Below are 15,423 nucleotides of genomic sequence, written 5' to 3'. Positions count from 1 at the left end.
AATTGGGGAACACTAACGACAAAGTAAGAATCTTAAAGATTGCCAGACAGAGTCAGAGAGTTACTTACAAGGGATCTCCTATAAGAATAATAACCAATTTCTCAACAGAAACACATTAGGCCAGAAAGGAATGGAATGAAATATATAAAGTGATGCAAAGCAATGGTCTGAATCCAAGAGTACAACACCCAGCAAGGCTATCAATCAAAATTAGGTGGAATCAGGAGCTTCACAGACAAAAAAGAGCTAAGAGAATTTACAACTACTAAGAGAGCAATGCAAGAAATGCTAAAGAGACTACTGTAAAAAAAAAAAAAAAAAAAAAAGAAGAAAGAGAAAGGCAAGAAGAAACACAAACACTAAGGAAAAATATTACAACATGTACTTGTCAATGTATTTGTCGAGACCTCAAAGTAAAGACCATAATAAGAGATAAGGAAGGCTACTACGAAATACTATAGGGAGCAATTCAACAAGAAGATATATCTCTACTGGCCAGGGTGGCTCACCTGGCTGGACTGTCGCTCAGTACACCCAAACGCTGCAGGTTCAATTCCTGGTCAGAAGATATATCTCTGGTAAGCATATATGCACCCAATGAAGGCGCACCCATATACATAAAAAATCTCCTGGAAGATATCAAGGGAGTGATCGACAACAACATAATTATAGTAAGGGACTTTAATACACCACTGACATCACTGGATAAATCCTCTAGACAAATAATCAGCAAAGAAACCGTAATTCTAAATGACCCACTAGATCAGATGGACCTAATTGACATCTTCAGAGCATTTCGCCCCAAAGGCATGAAATATACATTCTTCCCAAGTGCACATGGGACATTTTCAAAAATAGACCACATGTTGGGTCACAAGCAGTCTCCCCAAATTCAAAAAGATTGAAATCCTATCAAGCATTTTCTCAGACCACAATGGCATAATATTAGAAATAAACTACAACAAAAGCACTCCAAAAAATTCAAACTCTTAAAAGCTGAATAGCATGCTGCTAAACAATGACTGGGTTATCAAGGAGATCAAAGAAGAAATTAAAAACATCCTGGTGACTAATGACAACAATAATACAACATTGCAAATCCTATGGGACACAATGAAAGCAATTCTGAGAGGTAAATTTATAGCTGTACAGGCCTAACTCAAAAAAAATAAGAAAAATGGTAATAAATCACCTAACTCAACAAGTCAAATAATTAGAAAGAGAGCAACAAGAAAAGCCCACAGTGAGCAGACAAAAGGGAATAATAAAGATCAGAGCAGAAATGAATGACATAGAGACAAAAACAAACAAACAAAAAAATACAAAAGATCAACAAAACAAGAGCTGCTTCTTTTAAAGGATAAACAAGATTGACGAATCTCTAGCCAGGCTCACCCAGAAGCAAAGAGAGAGGACCCAAATAAACAAAATCAGGAATGAAAGAGGAGAAATAACAGCCCCCAATGAAATACAAAGGACCGTTATAAAATACTGTGAACAACTTTATTCTAACAAAGTAGACAACCTGGAGTAAATGGACACATTCCTAGAAAAATACAACCTTCCAAAACTTACTCAGGAAGATTCTAAAAATCTCAATAGGATGATAACTATGGAAGAAATTGAAGCAGTCATCAAAAAGCTTTCATCAAACAAAACCCTGGGGCCAGACTGCTTCACAGGGGAATTTTACCGAACATTCAAGGAAGAACTAAAAACTATCCTCCTCAGACTATTCCAAAAAATGCAAGAGAAAGGAACCCTTCCAAGCTCCTTCTATGAAGCCAGCATCACCCTAACACCAAAACCAGATAAAGACAACACAATGAAAGAGAATTACAGGCCAATATCCCTCATGAACATAGATGCCAAAATCCTCAACAAAATTCTAGCAAATAGGCTCCAGCAGCACATCAGAAAGATCATACACCATGACCAAATAGGATTTATCCCAGGGATGCAAGGATGGTACACTATTCGCAAATCAATAAATGTGATACATCACATATACAAATTGAGATAAAAATCATATAGTCAATTGATATGACTACCTGATTTTTATCTCTCAATTTGTTTATGTGATGCAGAAAAAAGCATTTGACAAAATCCTACACCCTTTCTTGATAAAAACTCTCAGGAAGGAGGAAATAGAAGGATCATACCTCAACATAATAAAAGCCATATATGACAAACCCACAGTGAACATCATACTCAACGGGCAAAAATGAAAACCTTCTCTCCTAAGAACAGGAACAAGACAGGGATGCCTACTCATACCACTCCTGTTCAACATAGTGCTGGAAGTACATTTTGACCAGACAACAAGAAAAAAGAAAAGGTATCCAAAATGGAAAATAAGTAAAACTGTCCTTATTCGCAGATGACACGATACTGTATATAGGAAACCCTAAAGACTCCATCAAAACACGAATAGACTTAATAAATGAATTTGGCATTGTAGCAGGATACAAAATTAAAGCCAAGAAATATATGGCATTTCTATACACCAAAAGAGAACTTACAGGAAGAGAGATTTAAAAAGCAATCCCATTTACCATCACACCAAAAAATTAAGATACCTAGGAATAAACTAAAGAGGTAAAAGACCTATAGGCAGAAAACTACAGGACACTGCATAAAGAGACAGAGGAAGACATAAACAGATGGAAGAACATGGATTGGTAGAATCAACATCATCAAAATGTCCATACTTCCCCAAAGCAATCTATAAATTCTATGTACTTCCCATTAAAATACCAATGGCATATTTCACAAATATAGAAAGAATTCTCCAAAAATTCATCTAAAATTTAAAAAAAAGATCCCGAATAGCTGCAGCAATTTTGAGAAAGAAGAACAAAGTAGGTGAGATCTCAATACCAAATTTCAAACTGTATTACAAAGCCACTGTTCTTAACATAGCCTGGTACTTGCACAAGAACAGGCACATAGATCAATGGAATACAACAGAGAATCCCGATATTGACCCAAATCACTATGCTCAATTCATATTCGACAAAGGAGGCAGGAACATACAAGTGAGTCAAGACAGTCTCTTCAAGAAATGGTGTTGGGAAAATTGGACAGATACATGCAAAAAATGAAACTAGACTACCAACTTTCACCATACACAAAAATAAACTCAAAGTGGATACAGGAATTAAACATAAGACAGGAAACCAAAAAAATACTAGAGGAATCCACAGGCAGAAAAATGTCAGACATGAGCCGAAAGAACTTCAGTGATACTGCTCCTAGGGCAATGGAAAATAAAGAGAAAATAAACAAATGGGACTACATCAAAATAAAAAGGTTTTGCAGAGCAAAGTAACTACCAACAAAACAAGAAAGCCCACTACTTGAGATAAAATATATGCCACTGTTATCACTGATAAGGGTTTAATCTCTAACATTTATAAGGAACTCATACAACTCAACAAAAGGAAGATAAAGAACCCAATAAAAAAAATGAGCAACAGAGCTAAATAGACACTTTTTCTAAAGAAGACAGAAGGAAGGCCAAGAAAAATATGAAAACATGCTCAAAGTCATGAATCATCAGAGAAATGCAAATCAAAACAACAATGCAGTACCATCTCACATCTGTCAGAATGGCTATCATTAACAAATCAATAAATGACAAGTATTGACAAGGATGCAGAGAAAAGGGAACCCTCATGCACTGCTGGTGGGAATGCAGACTGGTGCAATCACTGTTGAGAACAGTATGGAGTTTCCTCCAAAAACTAAAAATGGAACTCACACTTGACCCAATGATCCCACTTCTAGGAATATACCCCCAAGAAACTAGAAACATCAATCAGAAAGCATTTTTGCACCCTATGTTCATAGCAGCACAATTTACCATAACTAAGATTTGGAGACAGCCTAAGTTCCCATCAGCAGATGAGTGGATTAAAAAATGTGGTACATCTACACAATGGAATACTATACTGAACTAAAAAAGAAGTAATTCCTAACATTTGCCACAATATGAATGGAACTGGAGAACATTAGGCTAAGTGAAATAAGTCAGTCAGAGAAAGATAAACATCACATGATCTCTCTCATCTATGGGAAATAATGCACAACATAAACGGATGAACAAATACAGATCCAGAGACAGGAAAGCACAGATCAGACCATCAAACCTCAGAGGAAAGGTAGGGGACAGTTGGAGTGAGGGACTTGTATGAATGCATATAAGCCTAACCAGTGGACACAGACAACATGGAGGTTAGGGCATGAGTGGTGGTGGGGGGGAAGGTAATGGTGGGATGTGGACAAATATGAATACCTTAATCAACAAAAAAATTAAGGAAAAAAATAAAGTGAATAAAAAAATCTGATGAACAGAATAAATTGGTGAATATAATATATAGAATCAGCAGCATATCAGACAATTTTTTGGGGGGAAGGAGGTGTATGGAAGACACTGGACAAAAATTTGTACTTATGGATGAGGACAGTGGCAAGGGGGTAAGGACAGAGGCTATGCTGGGAACCAAGTGGAGGAGAACTATGGGGGAAGAAAAGAGGAACAAGTGTAATAAATCTGAATAATAAAGATTGATTAAAAAAAAATTAGTACCATGCCTGTTACATATTCATTTAAAAATATTTTATTAAGCATCAATTTAAAAATGCAAGAAAAGAATATAACATCTTGAAGCAAACATTGCACTTATAAAATCTCCATTTTAACATCTTCACAAAACTCATTTATAAAATACCCCGTTAGAGGCATGTATAAATAAACTGCTTTCAACTGTCACCACTCGATGCCATTAGGTTCCTGTTACTGTACTACAATATCTGCTTCTATTGATGCAGGCATAGAAATTCCATCACACCTATTTAATCTTTCTGAATAATGAATATTCAATGTCATAAGATTGTTTTTATACTGAGAAAAATAGATCTTTCAAAGGCAATGACAGAATGAAGCATAAATGGACACATTTCACTGTTAACATTGCTTGTTTTCCAAGGCAGTCAGGAACTTCTGATTCTTGGTCTTCAACATCGTGACAAAGCTGTTGGGCATGATTTTGCCTCGCCCATCTTCACCTACTTGGCCCATGATAATGTAATTTTGACCTAAAACATAAAAAATATAAGTTAATTTTTCCCTCTATGTGTGCTTGTTTGAAACAATTTAGACTATAATTTTGTTATATATTGGTGCTGAATTTTATCACTTTTTTTTTTGCATCTATTGATATGGCCATGTGATTTTATCCTTTAATTTGTTTAAATGGTTTATCATGTTTATTGTTTTTTGAATGTTGTAGCAACTTTGCATCACAATAATAAGTCCCACTTGATCATGGTATAAGATCTTCTTAATGCAATGTTATATTTGGTTTCCTAATATTTTATCGAGGATTTTAGCATCTATGTTATACAGGAAGGTTGGGCTATAATTGTCTTCCTTTCTTGTGTCTTTAACTGGTTTTAGAGCTAGGATAATGCTGGCCTTATAAAAAGAGTTTGGGAGTCTTCCTCTGAATTTTTTTGCAATAATTTTTGGACAGGTATGAAATCTTTTTGAATGTTTGGTAACTTTCAGTTGTAGAGCCATTTGGCCAGGATTTTGTTTGTTGGAAGGTGTTTTTTTTTTTTTTTTTTTTTTTTTTTTTACAATCCTTTGTATATATTTGGTGTCAATTACTACTTCTCCTATTTCATTTATGATTTTATTTATTTGGTCCCCTTTCTTTTTTTCTTGATGAGTATGGTTAAAGGTTTATTAATCATGTTTACCTTTCCAAAAAGTCAGCTATTGGACTCATTAATGCTTTATATTGTACTAGAGGCTTGGTGCATGGGAACTGTGCACTGGTGGGGGGAGCATGGCCTATGAGGATTAGCCTGCTGTGGGAGCAGTGCTCCCATTGTGGGAGCACATTGACCACCGGGGGGAAGCTGCTGCATTGGGCATCTTCCTCCTGGTGGTCAGTGCGCATGATAGTGACTGGTCAACTGGTCATCGGGCTTTTATTATATAGGATTTTTAAACTGTATTTCATTTATTTCTGCTCTGTTCTTTATTATTTCCTTCCTTCTACTCACTCTGTGCTTTGTTTTTTTCCTGTTTCTTTAAGTGTAAAGTTAGATTGTTTATTAGAGATTTTTCATGTTTTTTGAGAAAGACCTATAATGATATGAATTTCTCTCTTATGGCTGCTATCCAGTGTCTCACAGATTTTGGGTAGTTGTGTTCCCATTTCCATTTGTTTCAAGTTATCTTTTGATTTCTTCTTTGATGTCCTTATTTGCCCATTCACTGTTTAGTAATATGTTATTTAGCTTTCATGTCTTTGTGTTTTAATTTTCTTGTGATTGATTTCAAGTTATGGTCAAAAAAGAGGCTTGATAGGATTTCAATCTTCTTAAATGTATAGACTTGTTTTGTGTCTAACATATGGTCTGTCCTAGTATATACTGCTGCTTTGGGGTGAAATGCTCTAAAAATATCAATTAAACTGCAGCTCATGAGCCACATGAGACCGACACCACCACTTCTTCAAAATAGACTCACCCAGACCAAAAACTGAATTCTGCACATGGGCCACAAAGTTTAAATTGCGCTGTACATGCACATTCACATGTGGTATTTTGTGAAAGAACCACACTCAAGGGGCCAAAGAGCTGCATGTGGCTCTTGAGTCGCGGTTTGCTGACCAATGATCTAGTGTATCATTTAAGGTCATCATCTCCTTGTTGATTTTCAGTCTGGGAGATCTATCCATTGATGTCAATGGGGTGTTAAAATATCTTACTATAACTGTATTATTGTCAATCTCTTCTTTTATGTCCATCAAGATTTCCTTTACAAGAGACTAAAAAAAAAAAAAAAAAAAAAAAAAAAAAAAAAAAAAAAAAAGGGTCAGATTTTGCCTGGGATAAGAATAGAGAGAACTATATAACCAGACACCCGAAGAAGAGAGACCATGGGGAGACAAAGAAACAGTCTGCATATGAAAGACAAGCAGGCATCACCAGAAAAGGAAGTAAATGAAATGTAGGCAAGCAACCTGTCAGAGAAATGGTCATAAGGTGACTGAAAAGAATGGAAGACAAATTTGACAATATGAGTAAGAACCAAGAGGAAATGAAGAACCCAGAGAAATGAAAAATGACATTGCTGCTGTAAAGAATTCTATAGAAAGAATCAAGAATAGACTAGAAGAAGTACAGGACCACATAAGTGAGCAAGAAGACAAGATAGGAAAAATACTCAAGTAGAGCAGCTTCTAGGAAAATAAATAAAAAGCATGAGTAGAGCCTAAGAGAACTTTGGGACAACACAACACAAAACAAAACAAAAATCTGCATAAAAGGAGTACCAGAAGGAGATGAAACTGAGCAAGTAATAGAAAACCTGTTTGAAGAAATAATGACAGAAAACTTTCCTGACATAGGGAAGAAAAAAACCCACACAAATCCAAGAAACTTAGAGAGTCTCAAGCAAAATGAACCCCAAAAGACCAATGCCAAGGCACATTATAATTAAATTGGCAAACACCAATGATAAAGTAAGAACCTTAAAAGCAGCCAGAGAGAGACAGAAAGTTACATACAAAGGAACCCCCATCAGACTAGCAACTGTTTTCTCAACAGAAACTCATCAGGCAAAAAGGGAATGGAATGAAATATACAAAGTCATGCAAAAGAAGGGTCTGAAACTAAGAATACTGTACCAGCAAGACTATCAATCAAAATTGAAGGTGACACCAGAAGCTTCACCGGCAAAAAAAGGACTAAAGCAATTTATCACCACCAAACCAGCAGTGCAAGAAAAGCTAAAGGGTCTGCTGTAGAAAAAGAAAAAAGAAAAAGAAATAGCACAGGACACAGGGGTAAAGAATAAAAACGGCAACAAATAAGTACCTATCAATAATAACTTTAAATGTAAATGGATTAAATGCTCCAATCAAAAGACATAGGGTAACAGATTGGATAAGAATACAAGACTCATATACCCGCTGTCTATAAGAAACCCACCCCAGAAAAAAAGAGGCGCACAGATACACAGATTGAGGGAGAAAGGATGGAAAAACGTTTTTCAGACAAATAGAAAAAAAAAAAAAAAAGCTGGGGTAGCAATACTTATAATCTGACAAATTAGATCTCAGTGTGAAGGACATAACACGAGATAACAAAGGCCACTTCATAATACTAAATGGAGCAATCCAACAAGTAGATAACCCAGGTAAACATATATGCACCCAAATACATAAAATAGGAGCACCCAAATACATAAAAAAAAAAAAAAAAAAAACTCCTGGAGGACATTAAGGGAGATATTAACAGCAATACAATTATAGTAGGAGATTTTTAATACCCCACTATCACCACTGGACAAATCCTCTAAACAAAAAATCAGCAAAGAAACATCAATCCTAAATGAATCACGGGACCAGATGGAATTAATCGACATTTTCAGAACATTCCACCCCAAAGCTACAGAATATACATTCTTCTTAAATGAAAATGGGTCATTTTCAAAGATAGACCATATGTTGGCTCATAGGCAAAGTCTCTTTACATTCAAGAAGATAGAAATCATATATAGCATCTTCTCAGATCTCAGTGGCATAAAACTGAAAATCAACTACAATAAACACAAACCAAAGAAATCAAACACATGGAGACTAAACAGCATACTATTAAACAAGACTGTGTTACCAGAGAGATCAAGGAAGAAATAAAAAACATCATGGCAACAAATGGAGTTAAGACAGTCTCTTCAACAAGTGGTGTTGGGAAAATTGGATATATGCAAAAGAAAAAAAAAAAAAAGAAAAGAAATTAGACCACTAACTTACACCATTCTCTCTCTCTCTCTCTCTCTCTCTCTCTCTCTCTCTCTCTCTCTCTCTCCCTCTCTCTCTCCCTCCCTCTCTCTCTCTCTCTCTCTCTCTCTCTCTCTCTCTCTCTCACACACACACACACACAGAAAACAAAACACAAACAAACAAACAAAACTCAAAATGAATACAGGAATTAAACATAAGATGGGAAACCATAAAAATTCTAGAGGAAACTTACTGTATGAGAGAACATGTTTGCCAATGGTATCACTGATAAATGTTTAATCTACAACACCTACAAGCAACTTGTACAACTCAACAAAAGGTAGATAAACAATCCAATCAAGAAATGGGTAACGGACCTAAATAGAAACCTTTTGAAAGAAGACAGAAGGGAGGCCAAGAATCACATGAAAACATGCTCAAATTCACTAATTATCCAAGAGATGCAAATCAAAACAACAATGCGGTGCCATCTCACACCTGTAAGAATAGCTATCATCAACAAACGACAAGTGTTGGCGAGGTTGCGGAGAAAAAGAAACCCTCGTGCACTGCTGGTGGGAATATAGACTGGTGCATCCACTGTGGAGAACAGTATGGAGTTTCTTCAAAAAACTGAAAATGGAACTCCCATTTGACCCAGTAATCCCACTCTTAGGAATATATCCTAGAAACTAGAAACACCAATCATAAAGGATATATGCACTCCTATGTTCATTTTACATTAGCTAAGATTTGGAAACAGCCTAGGTGCCCACCAGCAGATGACTGGATCAGAAAATTATGGTACATCTATACAATGGAATACTATGCTGCCATAAAAGAAGGAATTCTTACCATTTGCAGCAACCTGGATGGAATTGGAGAACATTATGCTAAGTGAAATAAGCCAGTCAATGAAAGAAAAATACCACATGCTCTCACTCATGTGTGAGTAATAAAGAACATTATAAAATGATGAGCAAAAAGGTAGATACAGAGGCAGTAAAGCACCAAACAAACTGTCAAATTACAGCAGGAAGTTTAGGGAGAGGTGGGGGAGATAAGAGGTCAATCAAAGGACTTGTTTGCATGCATATAAGCATAACCAGTGGATGCAAAACACTGGGGGGTTGAGTAGATGTATAGGAATGTAATGGGGGAGGGCAATGTTAAGATATGTACACATATAACACCTTAATTTAAAAAATGGGGGGAAAAAGATTTGCTTTACATAATTAGGTGCTCCTATATTAGGTGCATAAATGTTACAAGGATTATGTCCTCTTGTTCGAGGGATTTCTTGATCATTCTGTAGTGTCTCTAATTATAGCCTCAGTTTTTAAATCTTTTTGTCAAATATAAGTATTGTAACCCAGATTTTTTCCCCTTTCCATTTGCATGAAATATCTTTTTCCATTCTTATTCTTCTAGTCAGTGTGTGTCTTTCATTCTGAGGTTGTTGTCTTGAAGACAGCATATACATGGGCCTTATTTTCTTATCCATTCAGCTACCTTATTTCTTTTTATTGGATCACTTAAGATATTTATATTTAAAGTGATTATTAATAGGTAAATATTTATTGCCATTTTATATTTTTAACTATGTTCCTCTGTATTTATTGTCATTTTATATTTTTAACTATTATTCCACTTTTTTTTTTTTCTTTTTGGTTGTTGTTAATCCTCACCTGAGGAAATTTTTCTATTGATTTTTAGAGGACAGGAGAAACACAGAGACAGAAACATTGATGTGAGAGAGTTATATAGATTGTTTGCCTCCCACATGTGCCTGACCAGGGCCAGGAATCGAGCCTTTAACCGAGGTTCTATTCACTAAACCAAACCAATCTAGGGCCTTCTTCCACTTCTTAAAGCAAGCCCTTTAATATTTCTTTTAATACTGGTTGGGTGGTAACAAACCCCTTTAGCTTTTTGTTGCTTTTAAAACTCTTTATTTCTTCTTCAATTTTAAATGATAACCTTGCTGGGCAAAGTGGCCTTTGTTATAGGTCCTTGCTTTTCATCAATTTGCATATTTCATGAAAATCCCTCCTGTCCTGAAATGTTTCTGTTGAGAAATCACGGAGTTCCCTTGTAGGTAACTGACTGTCTTTCTCTTGTGGCTTTTACAATTGTCTTTAACTTTTAGCATTTTAATTATGATCAAAACAAGTGCTTGCAAGGATATGGAAAAAGGGAATATAAGTACAATGATGGTGGAAATGCAAATTGATGCAGCCAGTATGAAAAACAGTATGGAATTTACTAAAAAAAAAAAAAAAAAAAAAAAAAAAAAAAAAAAAAAAAAAAAAAAGAAAGAAAGAAAGAAAGAAAGAAAAGAAAAGGTGGAAATAATAATAATAATAATAATAGGAAAAATAAAAATAAAAAGTGGAACTACAATTAAACCCAGCAATCCCACTTCTAGGAATATATCCTAAGAAGCCCTAAACACCAATCAGAAAGAATATATGCACCCGTATGTTCATAGCAGCTTTACTTACAATAGCAAAGATCTGGAAACAGCCCAAGTGCCCATCAGTAGATGAATGGATAAAAAAGCAGTGGTAAATTTATACAATGGAATATTATACAGTGGCAAAAAAGGATTTCTTAACATTTGGGATAGCATGGATGGAGCTGGATAGTATTATACTGAGTTAAATAAGCCAGTCAGAAAAGAGAAATATTACACAATATCACTTATAAGTGGAATCTACTGACTATAATAAACTGACAAACAAAATAGGCATGGAGGCAAGGAACAGACTGACATATCTCAGAAGGGAAAGGGAAGACAATAAGAAATTAACCAAAGAACTTTTATATATATAAATGCATAACAAATGGACACAGACAATAGTGTGATAAAGGCCTGGCATGGGGCAGGAGCTGAGAGAAGGAGGGGATTAAGGAGTGGAAAATTGGGGGACATCTATAATATTGTCCCAATAAAATAAAATTTAAAAAATATTATGTGTCTTGGTGTGGGCCTCTTGGATTCATATTGTTTGGGATTCTCTGCACTTTCTGGACTTGTATGCCTTTTTCCTTTACCAGGTTAGGGAAGTTTTCAGAAATTATTTAATCAAATAGGTTTTTCATCCCTTGTTCTATCTCTTCTCTTTCTGGTACTCCTATGGTGTGGATGTTGCTCCAAAGATCCCTTAAACTAGTCTCATTTTCTAAAGTCTTTTTTTTTTTTTTTTTTCCCTGATTGGGTGTATTTTTCTACCTATCTTCCAAATCATTAATTCAATCCTTTGCTTCATTAACCTTGCTGTTTATTTCTCCCAGTGTAGACTTTATTTCAAATATGGCATTCTTATTTTCTGACTAATCCTTTTTCATGGTTTTTATATCCTTTTTCATGCTGTTGAGCCTCTTTACAATCATTACTCTAAACTCGTATCTGTTAAATTGCTTACATCCTCTTCATTTAGCTCTTCTTCAGGAGAATTTTTTTGTTACTTCATTTGGGGCTATTTCTTAGTCTCCCCCCTTTGGCTGCCTATTTGTGTTTGTTTCTACGTATTAGGTAGACCTGCTATGATTCCCAGTCTTGATAGGGTGGCCTTATGTAGTAGGTGTCCTGTAGGGCACAGTGGCACAGTCTCTCTGATCACCAGAACTGAATTCTCTAAGAATGTCTTTTGTGTGCAGTTGTGTGGGCCCTCCTTTTGCAATTGAGTCTTGATTACTATTGGCCCATTTGTGTGTCACCCTTAGTTGGGCTGACTGTGAGGCTCAACCCCCAACACCGTGTGCAGGGGCTGATCACATGAAGTGGAATTTGCCTCAGCAGTCCTTGGTGTCTGTTGAGATCTCTGTGGATATACTGCTTGTGAAGCTTATTGGATTTTGCTCCTTTGTTGTCTGGTTGGTCACTTGGTGTATAGACTCTGGGTCTCTTTGGAGGGACTCTAGTGCAGGCCAATGTCTGAAGCTGTCTGTAACTAGCCTGAGTTAGAGTCACTCCAAAGAGGCCCACAATTAATACACCCAGTGGCCAACTTCAGGTAGTTTGTAGTTGTAGTTATCAGTGATCCACAGTTCATACATTCCTCTACTGAGCCTGGGTGCATGTGGAAAGGTCCAAGCTGTGCACTAAGGACTGCTTTTACTAGTTCTGAGTCCAGGAGCAGGTCAGACAAAGAGTCAAAGCACCCAGAGATTTGCCTCTGCCTTCAGGCTATTAGTCTCAGTCATTTAACTGAGACTCTGGCTGTAGAGCTCATTGTAAGCTCCACAGGTGGGGTGAGAGGGTTTCCAAGGGTAGGCTATCTCCACCCCCCCGCCCCCCCCCCCCGAATAATTCTGCATGGATGGGAAAGATCTGCCTGAGAAATATGGTTTCTGCAGTATGTGGGAATGACTCAACTTAGGGATCCAGGTGGCTTTCACCTCAATCTCTCTCCCCAGAGTCACCAACCAAGACTCTCCTCATATAGTTCTACAATAGTCCACTCTGCCCTCCCTCTACCAGAACCTAGAGAAACTTTAAGCAAACAAAATTTTGAGTATTGGCTCTTCATGACATTGCCTGCATTTCCAGCCACCTTTCACTGGAGGACAGAAACCCTGCTGCTTTCCACAGCCAGAAGTTTATGTGGGCACATTTCCTGGTTTTGGTGCTCTGGGCTGAGAATCCCAGCTTGGAGTTTAGACTTCTCATGAAGAACCCATACAGTTAAGATATCCCTTCAGAATTTTAGCTGCTGCCTCTGGGATCCCTGTCAGAATTATTGGGCCTCCATCCTTCCTACAGTCTCAATGTGGCCTCCTCTTTAAGTTGTTGGTTATAAGGCTTCTCTCCACTTAGTCTTCAGTTGGTTATTCAGCATTATTTTTCTATATTTTAGTTATAAATCCAGTTTAGTCCTGGGATAAGGTCAGTGAGCTTCCATCTATCTGCCACCATTTTGGAATCTCAACTTAGACTATAATTTATCTCTAGATAAATTTTCTGTAATGATACACTTATACATTACTATATCTAGGATAAGATCTGATTTAAGACTCTCAGCAGCAAAAATATAAATTCAACTGAGTACCATGTCCCAGCTGTTCTAATACTAGGAAACTGGATGGGATGATTCACTTAGTCATGCCCTCCTCTGCAGAACTGTGGGGCTGGTCCACTTATTGAGAGTCTACCAAGAACAGTGCACTGTGTTCACAAGAAAGGCCTCTAGTGCTCTGACATGCCATCCTCAGATATCCTCTCACAGTCCCATAGAACTCCTAATTTTTCCAGGCACTGTGCAACTAGTGATCTCTGCCTTCAGTTGTTTTTGTCTTGAAGATTGCCCCAAAATCTCAAGCATCTACATATGGAAGAAGTTTCTTTAGGGCATGATTGGGTTACATACTTCTCTGCATCCTTGTGGTTCCTCATTAAAAACAAAACAAAAACAAAAGACAAACAAAAAATTGGTACTAAAGAAGTACTTATACCTGCTACGCCATTTTTATTACATTAGTGTGCCTGGCTTGGACTAGGGCATTTTGGGTTTGCCTCTGAAGATTTATATTGCCTCAGAAAGGAAGTGCATATTCAACCTCATTTATTCTCCCTCTTCCCCAGTGTGTCATAAGAGAAATATGTTTCCCCATTCTCTTGCATAACCCTGTCATCAGAGTGGGCCTGTGCCTACGAAGGCCCTGTAGGCTGTGCTGGCAGGTACCACCTGAAGGTCAGACTGCTAGTGTCTTCATGAGATCACAGAGGAAAGATCTAGATGTGCATTATTTGCCATTCCTAGCAGTTCTGAAGCAGTGTTATCTTTTACAGAGGCTTTGCTATTTCCTCTGAAAAATCAGTGTGAAGCTGCTGGCTTCCTGCCTTTTCTAAACAATCTGAATTCATGGAAAAGCTTTTATGAAGTGAATATTATATATATCTTTCTCTCACTCTTGTTTTTGTTTTGTTTTGTTTTTGGTTGTGGGAAAGTTTAGTAACAAGACTGAGGAAATGAATGAGCTGAGATTGGATAGAGAAATCATGGTATAACACATAGCAGAAACCAGGCATTATTACCATTCCAAAGAGAGGAATCTATCTACATGTGCTGTTTATGGAAGATGTGTACATTTATATAATGGGGTGGGGGACAGGGGAGGGCGGGAGTTGCAATAGAATATGTATCATATGACCTCATTTGTTCATGTATATGGACAAAAGCTTTCTAGAACTTGTCATACTACCTCTGGGTTTAAAAGGGAAAGGAAAGAAGAGAGATAAAACAAGGCTCTCTGGATGTTGTGTTACTGGTCTGATGGCCTTTAGATTCCTTTTATATAGAATTTAACTTTGAGGAGTGACCAGGGCAAAGCTTGTTTTGGAGGAATTAAGCTCCATCATATTGATGATTAAAATGATAATGCAGAGATCCAGGGGCCATCCTCCTATAGATGTGGCCATGTTGATACAGAAGAAGGCAGAGACCATTTGACCAGAAGTATCTTGGTGTGTGATTGAAAACTGCAGATGTTTGATATCTTTTTCTGCATTTGTTTGAGAGAAAGTGAGACAAAATGGTGGCAGAATAGACAGACGTGTCCTGATCCTTGTCCCTGAGCATACAGAATGAACAGCTGAAAGGAATAACATCCAATC

General features: G+C 36.9%; 1 protein-coding gene across 3 annotated transcripts in view; it reads right to left on the bottom strand.

Moving 5' to 3' along the window:
* Nucleotides 1–4,606: 4,606 nt before the first annotated feature.
* The window catches only part of PCOLCE2 (procollagen C-endopeptidase enhancer 2), a 189,499-nt gene continuing 178,682 nt past the window's right edge, over nt 4,607–15,423 (bottom strand). For all 3 annotated transcript variants that reach the window (XM_036444899.2, XM_045584119.1, XM_036444898.2), the window contains one exon: nt 4,607–5,100. In XM_036444899.2, coding sequence (XP_036300792.1) covers nt 4,970–5,100 — 131 coding nt within the window. In that variant the 3' untranslated portion in view covers nt 4,607–4,969. The remainder of the gene's footprint in view (nt 5,101–15,423) is intronic.

This window comes from Pipistrellus kuhlii, unplaced genomic scaffold (genome assembly GCF_014108245.1).
Source record: "Pipistrellus kuhlii isolate mPipKuh1 unplaced genomic scaffold, mPipKuh1.p scaffold_m20_p_2, whole genome shotgun sequence".
In the NCBI taxonomy this organism is placed as follows: Eukaryota; Metazoa; Chordata; class Mammalia; order Chiroptera; family Vespertilionidae; genus Pipistrellus; species Pipistrellus kuhlii.
The sequence above is the reverse complement of the archived record's forward strand: the minus strand, read 5'-3'. Positions and strand labels throughout refer to the sequence as shown.